The 12,196-nt window shown below is 42.4% G+C and overlaps 1 protein-coding gene across 2 annotated transcripts in view; it reads right to left on the bottom strand.

Annotated features, from left to right (window-relative positions):
• The window catches only part of LOC147033585 (uncharacterized), an 87,103-nt gene extending 76,386 nt beyond the window's left edge, over nt 1–10,717 (bottom strand). The window contains exons 1-2 of one of the 2 annotated variants that reach the window (XR_015051615.1): nt 10,275–10,717; nt 10,007–10,187 (exon numbers count right to left, since the gene is read on the bottom strand). Coding sequence is in view for 1 of the 2 variants with exons in the window: in XM_085856660.1 (XP_085712786.1) it covers nt 10,275–10,652 (378 nt within the window). In the remaining variant the exon portion in view is untranslated. The remainder of the gene's footprint in view (nt 1–10,006; nt 10,188–10,274) is intronic. The other variant, XM_085856660.1, reaches the window with a different exon arrangement.
• Between the last annotated feature and the right edge of the window lie 1,479 nt (nt 10,718–12,196).

Genomic DNA, 12,196 nt, shown 5'->3' with positions numbered 1-12,196 from the left:
GAGTCAATCGGGCAAGTGTAGGTTCTACAAGAACTTAATGAAACGGAAGTGGATACTTCGACACCTGGGAGGACTCCGTTCCACCTTCTGAAACCCGCATATGAAGATAACAACCAGCGACACACACACAGCGACAGACCAGGTAGAAACAAAGTATGAACCACCTCCTATTGGGATGTAAAAAAAAAAAACTCATGTCAGAACAGCTGTACACACAGACACAACAAGTATGTGGAGTAATCCACTTGCACATCTGCAGAAATTCCAATATTCCAGTTTCAGAAAACTCATGGAAACATGAACCAACAGCAATCACTGAAGACAAGGAAGTAATGCTCAAGTATGACTTGGTGATCACATGGAGCGTGAACATAGAAAACAAAGCATTGCGACCGAATATAGTACTGAAATACAAAAAAGGAAAATAAGGCATTGTTAATTTAGGTGTCATTACTGAGCGATTTTGGCCTAAACAATGCAGAAATCAAGAAAATGACCGAATACCAAGATCTCAAAAATTAGGTGAAAAGACCTTGGAACCTGTAGAGTGCCGAAATCATACCAGTGATCATTGGAGCAATGGGAATGAAAAGAAGAACCTCACAAAGATCTTACAAACCATCCCTGAGAATATTACTACAGACAAACTGCAGTTGGAAGCTGTCTGGGGCTCCGTGCGATCCTCAAAAGAGCCCTCGGAACAAAACTTCACACCTTGGTCCACGATTCGTGACCACCCTTCACTGAAATGGAGGTGGATACTTCGACACATGGGAGGACTCTGATCCACCTTCTGAAACCCACATATGAGAATAACAACCAGTGACACAAACACAGACAGACAGACAGACAGAGACAGACAGACACTTCCACGCTCTGGGTGGGAGTGCCCTTCTTGGCAGGCCATCATGGGCAATGTGCTGCAGCACAAATATTCCACATAAGACCGATGAGAAACCTGAAATTTTTTTTATTAAAAATTAAATTTTTCTGAACTGTATACTAGTCAAAGCTTGTGGAAGAGCTTGTACACTGGATGGATCAAGATGCAACAGGCCAAAATAAACAGTAGAAAGAGGAGACAAACACCAACAACAGAGTTGAAAGACAACATAGAGGGAGACTTGGACAAACAATGGGTGTGGGGAGGAATAGGGTGGGGGGGGGAGGCAGAAGAGGATGCAGGGTGGGCAATATGGATACAGAAGGAAATTCTCAGGAGGGAAAACTAGAAATTTGGAAGGGGGAGAGGTTTTTTGCGGGGGGGGGGTGGGGGTTTAACGAGGGCAGAAAATATCATGGTTTTAGATTGGGGATGATCTGAGATGGTGGGGAACAGCTCTCATGAAGACCTGGAGGAAAGGATGAGATTGAAGAGAATGTGGAAGTTGATTACACAGATGGGGGAAAAAAAGGAAACTAACGAGTCGCGATGAGCAGTGATCCTGGATTGAGGTAGTTTCACCAGAAGGGGGTTAATGGTGAGCAGACAATGTGAGCCCTGCAAAAACCTGGTGTGGGGGGGGGGAGGTTTGGGACGGGTGGACAAAGCACCGAAAGAGCAGAGGTTGCAACACCAAAAGGAGGGGGTAGAAGACAGAGAGACCACTGACCTGTCTGTGATGGGAAAGTGACAGGCCCATAGACTCAGTTTCGACACAGGATATTCCAATGATCTTGAAGACCATGGTTTCCATGGCATCGAGCTAAGCAAGATGTGAGGCAGGGAAGCCGGCCCAGAGGAGAGAGCAGTGCTCCATCAAGCTGCAGATGAAAGCCTTAGGGGTGGATAGGAGTTCAGGTGTGCCAAGGAAAAACCTTTTCTGACGTGTTTCACCAGCTTGTGATTTTCTTCAAGGTCTAAAAAGAGGGAAAGAGGGAAGAGGCTGCAGCCTGCCTGAAGGATGAGGGATGTCATGGCAGAGGGTGGAGTCATCAGCAAATAGATAAAGACTGGCTGCCATTTGAGTGGAACATAAATATGGGCTAGCCCTCTCGCTCCATCCAGCAAAATTACGAAAACAATTGGGGCTATGACATTTTATGTTTTTTTTTCCCTTGTCTTTTTAGTCTACCTGTTTGGCAGTGAAATAAAAGTGAAAATAATTCCAGAGGAACCCTACTGTTTTTTGCGACTCCATAAAGGACACAAACAATATGCACGAACTCATGTAACTTGTTAAATAAGGTGGTGTAAAAGATCAATGGTGGTAAACTTTGCAAAAAAATATATATATTTTTTAGATCCTCATGGAGGATCTCTAAGTCTTACTCACGTTGTTGTTCTTTGTCTTCTTCTTGTGGACTTTTTTTGTTTCACAGCCTACAGTTTTCATCGAAACTTCCTAAAACTTGGCGTATATATGTAAAAAAACACCCTGCACAGGCAGTAACCATCTCCGATTTTGAAAATTCCTCCTAGAAAAAAAAGTTGTGACGTCAAAATATCACTGCTAATGGAAACCGCCTAAAAAAATTCTCCGAAACTAGGCAAGCTTTTTGAATTCTGTTTGCGGCAATCGAACGGGGCATGAGCAGAGATGAATTAGCGCACATATGATACATCACTATGACGTCATATCAATTTTTATGACGTCATTCCTATTTTTTGACTTTTTTTTGTTTCACAACCCAGAGTTTTCATCGGATCTTCGTGAAACTTGCCATGAATATGCAGAAAGCCCCACGCGCAGGCAGTAACCACCTCCGATTTTGAAAATTATTCCGAGAAAAAAAAGTTGACGTCATAATATCGCCGATAATGGAAATCGCCTATGGCGAAGCACATGTAAGTGGTTACCACTCTGTTTCAAAAAATATCAAAAAATGAAGTTTGTTACATTGCCTTCTCACTACATTTTCCTGAAAGTGTAAGTCTGAGTTCATAACAAAAAAAACCGTATAGCTTAATTACATATATATATACCGAAATATGATACTTTGAAGAAGGGGTAACTATTCTGATGGTTTTGCGAGTTTTCAATGAAATTACCTTATTTTTCTTTTTTGACAAAATAAATGAGTCATAGTATGTAACTTATTCTAGCAACTAATCTAATAATCAAAATACCAATTTCTGGGATTATTAAGAAATAATACATACCTATTTTTTTATTACTGCTCCAGTCAGTGACCCCCCGGTGTGTACCCCGGTCAGAATAGGTACACCGTATCCCTGCGTGTCGTAAAAGGCGACAAAAAGGGTTGGCGTCAGGAAGGGCATCCGGCCATAAAAAACATCGCCTCAAAAGGAAACCATGATGAGTACAACTGATGGGCAGGGTACAGCCCGAAGTACCCCGTGGGGGTCCTCACCCCCTCTCGTTAAAACTCAAGGTGGGGAACCCGATCGAAGCAAGGGAGGAAATTTTTCCATTTATGATGACCAATCGTCTGATGCCCCACGTGGAGATCGGTTTCTGAGGTTTGGTATATGGAATGTAGGGACAATGACAGGGAGATCTGGAGAAGTGGTTTAAACATTGGTCAGAAGAAGAGTGGTCATATGTTGTGTGCAGGAGACACGGTGGAAGGGAAGTGGTGTGAGAATGGTGAAGGGAAGGCAGGGGCAGAAGTACAAGTTTATGTGGCAAGGGTGCCCGGAAGGCGTGCATGGTGTTGGTGTCATGTTTTCTGAGGAGTTTGTAGACAGTGTAGTGAGTGAAAGGTTGATGATGGTGAGAATTGTGATCGGAAATCTCTTGGTGAACGTCATCGCGGGATATGCCCGCAGGTCGGTCGAAGCGATGAAGAGAAGAACATGTTCTGGTGTGCGATGGAGAAGTTGATGGAAAATGTGAAAGATGAGGAAGTTGTTGTGGTTGGAGGAGACTTGAATGGACATGTGGGAAGGAGTCCAGACGGTTTTGAGGGAGTCCATGGGGGTTATGGATATGGTGTGAGAAATGGAGAAGGTGAAAGGATCTTGGAGTTTGCTGATGGAGCTGATTTGTTGATCTGTAATACTCAATTCCAGAAAGCGGATAATAAGCTTATAACATACACGTCAGGTGGGTTGACGACAACCATTGACTACCTGATGGTGCGTCAGCGAGATAGGGGAAACCTCCGGGACACAAAGGTGATCCCACGGGAGGAGACTGTTTCGCAGCACCACCTAGTTGTCTGCGATATAAGGGTGAAAGGTGCGCGGAGAATTCGGCGGGTGAAGTACCAACCGAGGATGAAGGTGTGGAGGTTGAAAGAGGTGACAGTGAAGGAAGCATTAAGAGAGAGGCTGAGTATGGTTGAAGATTATGTGGTTGAGCTTGAAAGTGGTTGGATGTCAATGAAAGATAGTCTATTGGGAGCCGTTGGTGAGGTATGTGGATGGACAAAAGGACCACAGAAGCACTCGGAAACATGGTGGTGGGGTGATGAAGTTGGAAAGACGATTGAAGAGAAGAGGAAGAAGTTCAAGGAATGGCAAAAGGCAAAGGATACGGTGGAAGAAGAGGCAGCACATGAAAGTTATGTGGAAGCCAAGAAGGCTGCAAAGAAAGAGGTTGCAAAGGCGCAGGAGGCCCAGAGGAAAATGTTCGGAGAACGCTTGGATTCGGAGGAGGGTAAGAGAGCGGTATTCAGGATTGCAAAGCAGATAGCGAGAGAGAGATTTGATGTGACGGGGATGAGTTGCTTGAAGGATGAAGTGGGACAAATCGTTGTGGACTCAGATGGAATTAAAGGAAGATGGAAGAGATATATGGAAAGGCTGCTGAATGTAGAAAATGAATGGGATAGAAACATCGAGAGTAACCCAGTTTTAGGACCAGCAGAGAAGATAACTGAGAAGGAAGTTGAGGAAGCTACAAGAGCAATGAAGAGTAGAAAAGCAGGAGGGCCGACGGGAGTTGTGGGAGATATGTTGAAGGCAGCGGGAAGTTGGGGTGTGAAGAGAATGACAGATCTGTAATCTGGTGGTGAAAGAAGGCCGCATTCCAGTGGATTGGGAACTGAGTACCCTCGTCCCTCTGTACAAGGGGAAAGGTGACCCTCTGGACTGTGGCTCCTACAGAGCAATAAAGTTATTGGAGCATGGAATGAAGGTATTGGAAAGGGTGTTGGAGAAGAGGATAAGGAAGAAGGTAAAGATTGACGAAATGCAGTTTGGATTTATGCCAGGAAGAGGAACGACAGATGAAATTTTTATTGTAAGGCAGTTGCAGGAGAAGTATATGGAGAAGAGGAAGAAGAGGAAGAAGTTGTTTTTTGGGTTTGTTGATCTGGAGAAAGCATTTGATAGGGTCCCACGCGAAGTAATGGCATGGGCATTGAGAAAGTTAGGAGTGGAGGAATGGTTGATCAGAGTAGTGATGGCCATGTACGGGAGAGCACGCACAGCTGTAAGGACGAAGGATGGGAACAGTGGTGAGTTTGAGGTGAGGGTAGGAGTGCACCAGGGGTCGGTACCAAGTCCACTTCTATTTGTAGTTGTGATGGAGGTGCTAGCTCGGAGGGTAAAGGAGGGTTTACCGTGGGAGCTGCTGTATGCAGATGATCTGGTGTTGATTGCAGAGAGTATGGATGGACTGAAGGAGAAGATGAACAAGTGGAAGGAATGTATGGAGACAAAAGGTTTGAAGGTGAATATCGGAAAGACGAAGGTGATGGCAAGTGGTAAAGCATGTGGTGAGGTGGAAAGGACTGGGAAGTGGCCGTGTGCTGTGTGCAGGAAGGGTGTCGGAGTGAACTCCATTCAGTGTACAATGTGTGCTGAATGGGTTCATCGAAAATGTAGTGGGGTGAGAGGGTCATTAACCAGTGTGGCAGCTACATTCAAGTGTAAGGTGTGCATCGAGGGAGCAGCAGATGAAGGAATTGTTGAGTTGGATCTTGGAGATGGTGTGAAGCTGGAAGGGGTGAAAACATTTTGCTATCTCAGAAACATGCTGAATGGAGAAGGTGGATCAGACTCTTCGACGGTTGCTAGAGTGAGATGTGCATGGAAGAAGTTTCGGGAACTGAGTGGCGTGCTGACAAAGAGGGGAGTGTCGTTGAAGCTGAAGGGAAAGGTGTATGCTTCATGTGTGAGGAGTACGATGATTTATGGGAGCGAGACATGGGTACTGAACATGGAGCAGCAACAAAGGCTGGAAAGGGTGGAAATGCGAATGGTTCGGTGGATGTGTGGAGTATCGTTGAGAGAGAGAAAGACAAATGATGACTTGCGGAAGATGATGGGAATAGAGTCTGTGATGGAGGTTGTGAAGAGAAACAGGTTGAGATGGTTGGGTCATGTGTTGAGGAAGGATGAAAGTGACTGGGTGAGAGGAGTGTTGGAAATGAGTGTAGTTGGAAGTAGAGGACGGGGAAGACTGAGAAAAACTTGGCTAAATGTGGTGGAAGAGGAAATGTGGGCAAGGGGATTAAGAAGGGGAGATGCAGAAAACAGGGTAAAGTGGAGAAGATTGTCATGGGGCCCGCAAGGCTAACCCCTGCTTTAGCGGGGAAAATGGCCTGGATATGTTTGTGTGTGTGTGTGTGTGTGTGTGTGTGTGTGTGTGTGTGTGTGTGTGTGTGTGTGTGTGTGTGTGTGTGTGTGTGTGTGTGTGTGTGTGTGTGTGTGTGTGTGTGTGTGTGTGTGTGTGTGTGTGTGTGTGTGTGTGTGTGTGTGTGTATATTCAGTGACCGTCAGATGCTGAAAAAGCACTAAAAGAGAGATTTATCGAACAAATTCTTGGACGTAAATTTTCAATTCAATCAATTCTGGGAGTAACAAAAAGCTTTCTAAATTCTCCAAAACTGTTTTAACTGCCTTCTAAATTTATTTTTAAAAATTTTAAATACCTGGAAAAAAATGTAAATTTTTTTTTAAGAAAATTCATTTTTTAATCAAATTCGAAAAAGTGTGACGTGCAGTCGGACAAAAATGCAAAATTACTCTAAACCAAAGCCATGAATGTTTTAATATTTTTTATACTATTATATCTATATCACTGTGCCCCATTTGTAAATAAATTTTAGTGAAAATAACCTGATACACAGAAGAATAAAAGCATTTTTTTAAACGTGACGTGCAGTCGGACATTTGAGTTGGAAAGTTCGGTCAAGCCGCTGTTATTAAGTATCCACCCGGATCATCTCAATTTTTTTTTTACATTGATTATTGGAAATAAGTTGAATAATATAAGACACGTAAATATCAGTTATTGATAAACTATTCATTTTGTTCGGGAATTTCATAGTCCCAGGCTCTAAAAGGGCAATAAAACAAGAAAAAATAAAAAATATGCCAGAATGTGCATATATCATGCGAATCCACCACTGACCGACATAAATGCTGATTTTCTCAGACGGTGGGTGACAACCTTTTGATTAGATGAGAAATTTCATATCGAATGTTTTATAGCAAACGAAGTGAGCTTAATACTTAACGTGTGCACGTGAGAGAATAGGAAACAACAACAACACAATAGCCCTGGCTATTTGGAATCGTGTCGTTAGCTATGACTTTTTGCTTCCGGTTGTTGTTAAACGCTGTGCGGTGTATACACACGATTGGGTTTTATTTCTATCTTGTGAATATTACTTAACGCGTGCACATGAGAGAATAGGAAACAACAAAAACAACACAATACCCTGCCAATTGTAAATCCGTGTCGTTGGCTATGACAATTTTGCTTCCATTTTTGTTTTGTTTACGGTTTTTCTCATGGGGAATGATGCATGCCGGGAGATCATGACCGGAAGTGTTTATTTATTTATTCAATAATTTTTTTCCCAAAGTTAATTTTATTCTTCTGAAAGTGATTTTTTTCATCACAGGAAGTGTTTATTTATTTTGCATTTAACATTACCGGGAGTGATTTTGAAACTCTTTCCGGAACTTATATTTTCTTTTATTCTTGACCAGAAGTGATTGTTTATTTATTCAATTATTTTTTTCCCAAAGTTAATTTTAATAAAGATATCTCCCACATCAACAAAAAATAATTTTTAATCGTGATTTACATTATTTGATCGCTGATCCCGAATCCAGGCCGAAGTAACCGGAAATTGCGTCAAAATCATCAGCTGTGCGGTGCTTACACGTACCACGGTATAGTTGGCAAGTATACAGTTGTGAACACGTTATAGGTAAAGTCATAAGCGAATGCAAGAAGAATTCTATGTTCATTTCTAGGCTTTGCCTATTCCATATTATGTTGTATTCTTGCATGGTTTAATATATGTGTCATACTAGTAAAGGTGCCCGTCTTGGACGGGCGTCACTGGCAACATATGGTAAAAGACATAGCATGAATGTATTTTAAACAATATATTATATCATTTTTATCCATTGATTATCATTCAGGTTTTCCCCTTCGACTGTCCCGCAGTAGCTCCACTTCGATGACATTACCACGTAGTTTAGTGACTACACAACGTGTACCATTCGTGAGTTCCGGAGGATCCATAGAGCGCATTAAAATTACAGAGCACCCTACTTTAAAGTGATCCAAAAGGCCGGATCAGTTTCGTCTACATATTCATATCTTGTAGATTTTAGCCGATTCTGAAACTGTTAACAGCAAGTTGATCGGATGGTTCTGTGATTTTCTACGGTAGTAAACAGAAGTACGACTTAAGCCTGTACCCCACTATGCGGAGAACCGAGGACCTAATATTTCACAATAAACTGAAAACTCACAAAATTTGAAGATATTTTAAATAAACAATTTATTATAATATCAAATAAATATCATTTTTATCCATCGATAATATGAATTGTTCTGTACAGCTATAGTTGTTCTCCTGGGATCTGCGCATCCATCCACGATCTATGTTCTAATGAAGAGCAGAAAGAATAATAAAAACAGCACCGTGCGGGAGTGTAGGTAATCTCTCCAAAGCTCTCGGAAAGCCTTAAAATGCATCACGATCGGTTTGATTGTGAACAGATATACGGACGGACGGACATAGAGACCGGTTTTATTAGGTCATCATGAAGGTACCGCTTGATATTACGCATTGAAATAGAGATATGAATACTCAAGTGAGTTTATTATATGTCTATGATTGGTAGCTTATTGACAGCTCAATAACATGAGCAATTTACTATGGCATATAGTGATTAATAATAACATACTCGACAAAAGGTTTTACGAACTCATCTTAGTGGTCCTCTAAAAAAATGGGAAACATTTTTATTTCTTTTTCGTGCAATATTTCCTCCCATTTTGCAAATGGAGAACATGCACTGTTTAACTACCATAATCATCAAAACGAATTTTGAGGGGCCTCTTAAGGAAGACAATATCATCATCGATATTAATATTTTGGCACGGCCTCTTTTTTTGTTCCACCATCAGATTTTCCACCATATGTCAAAGCTTGTTTCATTTCATGCAGTAATAAAAATCTGATGGTGGAACAAAGAAAGGAGTGTGCCAAAATATTAACATAAATTTTAAGGTGAAACAAGAAAAAAGGCCAACACTGGGCATGTATATTCAATAAAAATCCTGTAGATTCAGTAATATACATCATCGACCCATGAACCTATATATTTTAAGGTCCTATGGAACACTGTCTGTGCAATGAACCAAATTTCATGACCAGTAGTAGTCTTTGTGACTTTCAAAAATGCCACTCAAGTCAGGGTATGCACTAAAATAAAAAAACTAAAAAAAACCACTTGCATGCGCTTAGCCCCATACCATTACCTCCGAAACTAGGCAAGCCATTTGAATTTTGTTTGCGGGAATCAAGCCGGACGTTAGCACAGATATAATTTATCGCAAACCTGATGCATCACAATGACGTCACATTCGTTTTTATGACGTCATCATTAAGACGAGGAGGATCTTAGCTCATTTGAGCTTGTTTCTGCAGCTTTTAAAATCTTATTTGCCGCTCGCAAATACCCTCCCTACATGTCTGCGTGTGGTTAAGGTGTTCTCTGAACTCTCGAACTGAGAAAAAGAATGCCGCCGCGCACCGCAAATCGACGACGCTCGAGTCCAAACGGTCGTGTTATCTCGTCGGGGTTTTCTGAGATATCCCATGTGATGTTGGTTGTACTCACTTCCCGGGCAAAGGCAGTTTCAGCAGCTCCACAAATGCAGCACGTTTACCTCGTCATTGTCACGAAATACAACTGAAGGTTACATATTTTGGCCTCGTTTCGATTGCCAACCAAAATGGCGCCCGAGCGATGCATCACGGGTACTGAAAGCCCCTCCAATGGGAGGTGCACAACATGAATCCTGTGGGAATAAAATGTTACGGAGTGACGATGACGTCATCACCATCACGGCTGCTGGTTGCACTATGTTTTCTCGACGCACATTTACCTTCCGAAGTCGTTGTTGCGCAGCATCGTGCGCGAGTCGACGTTGACGTTCACCGGGCGTTTCGTTCTCGCGTTTCATTCTTTTTCTCGCCGCTTCCCGCGCGAGGAGGTGTTGACGTTCGTCGGCCGTCTCGTTCTCCCGCCGGAATCGTTGTTGCGCCGCATCCTGCGCCAGTCGGTGTTGACGTTCCTCGGCCGTCTCGTTCTCCCGCCTCGTTCTTTTCCTCGCTGCGTCCCGTGCGAGTCTCCGTTGACGTTCCTCGGCAGTTTCGTTCAGTTTACTCATTCTTTTTCTTGCCGCATCCTGTGAAAGTGTATATTGGCGGTGGACAGCTGCTTCGTTCTGTTCCCTCATTGTATTTTTTTTTTCCACTTTCATTCACTTTGGAAATTGCAGATTCGAACGGCACGCGAAAGTCAAAGTGTCCACGCGTGAGCTAAGCTCCGCCCCTCTCACCACCCATTGGACAGACGACCATTATTTGTTTTATTTTATTGTGACGACCGTCGATATAATGTCAATTTTTTTTAAAGAATACAAGTTGAAAAATAAAACTCCCTGGAAAAAGAGAAAACTCCCTGGAAAAAAAAAGAAGTTGTGGGCGGTGTATAAACAGTACACCCTTCTGCATTGTCACTTATCAGCATTGCAAACACCTGCGAAAACCGGGGTGTTCAGTTACCAAGCAGCTTGCTAAGCTCGTCGTTCCTTATCAACGGTTTCAAATGGAGTACTTTCTTGTGCTTAAGCCACTTGGCAAGCGCTCGACAAGCTGCTTGGTAGCTCAACACCTCTGATATTACATACAAAAGCCTTCCATTGATTTCCCCGTTGTGTAGCATAATGGATGGGAGGAAGGAAAGGATGCATGGAGTGGACAAAGTGGATACACAGAAGGAAACTCTCAGGAAGGAAAAAGAATGACTGCACTGCATTCACAACCTGCAACACATAATATTATATTCACCTCCTCTGTCCACTCAACTCCCTCATCCTTGCTGCTGAATGGCTCAGCTTACATTCTTTAATCTGTCTCATTCACCTTGAGCAGTGTCTGTCCTGTGTTCCCATGTGAATGAATAAAATAACATAGAGCAGTGTCTGTCCTGTGTTCCCATGTGAATGAATAAGATAACATAGAGCAGTGTCTGTCCTGTGTTCCCATGTGAATGAATAAGATAACATAGAGCAGTGTCTGTCCTGTGTTCCCATGTGAATGAATAAGATAACAGAGCAGTGTCTGTCCTGTGTTCTCATGTGAATGAATAAGATAAGATAGAGCAGTGTCTGTCATGTGTTCCCATATGAATGAATAAGATAAGATAGAGCAGTGTCTGTCCTGTGTTCCCATGTGAATGAATAAGATAACATAGAGCAGTGTCTGTCCTGTGTTCCCATGTGAATGAATAAGATAACATAGAGCAGTGTCTGTCCTGTGTTCCCATGTGAATGAATAAGATAACATAGAGCAGTGTCTGTCCCATGTGAATGAATAAGATAATATAGAGCAGTGTCTGTCCCATGTGAATGAATAAGATAACATAGAGCAGTGTCTGTCCTGTGTTCTCATGTGAATGAATAAGATAATATAGAGCAGTGTCTGTCCTGTGTTCCCATGTGAATGAATAAGATAACATAGAGCAGTGTCTGTCCTGTGTTCCCATGTGAATGAATAAGATAACATAGAGCAGTGTCTGTCCCATGTGAATGAATAAGATAACATAGAGCAGTGTCTGTCCTGTGTTCTCATGTGAATGAATAAGATAACATAGAGCAGTGTCTGTCCTGTGTTCCCATGTGAATGAATAAGATAACATAGAGCAGTGTCTGTCCTGTGTTCCCATGTGAATGAATAAGATAACATAGAGCAGTGTCTGTCCTGTGTTCCCATGTGAATGAATAAGATAACATAGAGCAGTGTC

The sequence above is a fragment of the Eptatretus burgeri genome, chromosome 2, assembly GCF_056783735.1.
Source record: "Eptatretus burgeri isolate ZD-2024b chromosome 2, Ebu_testis_v1, whole genome shotgun sequence".
Classification (NCBI taxonomy): Eukaryota; Metazoa; Chordata; class Myxini; order Myxiniformes; family Myxinidae; genus Eptatretus; species Eptatretus burgeri.
Note: the sequence above shows the minus strand (reverse complement) of the source record. Positions and strands in the feature narration are given on the sequence as shown.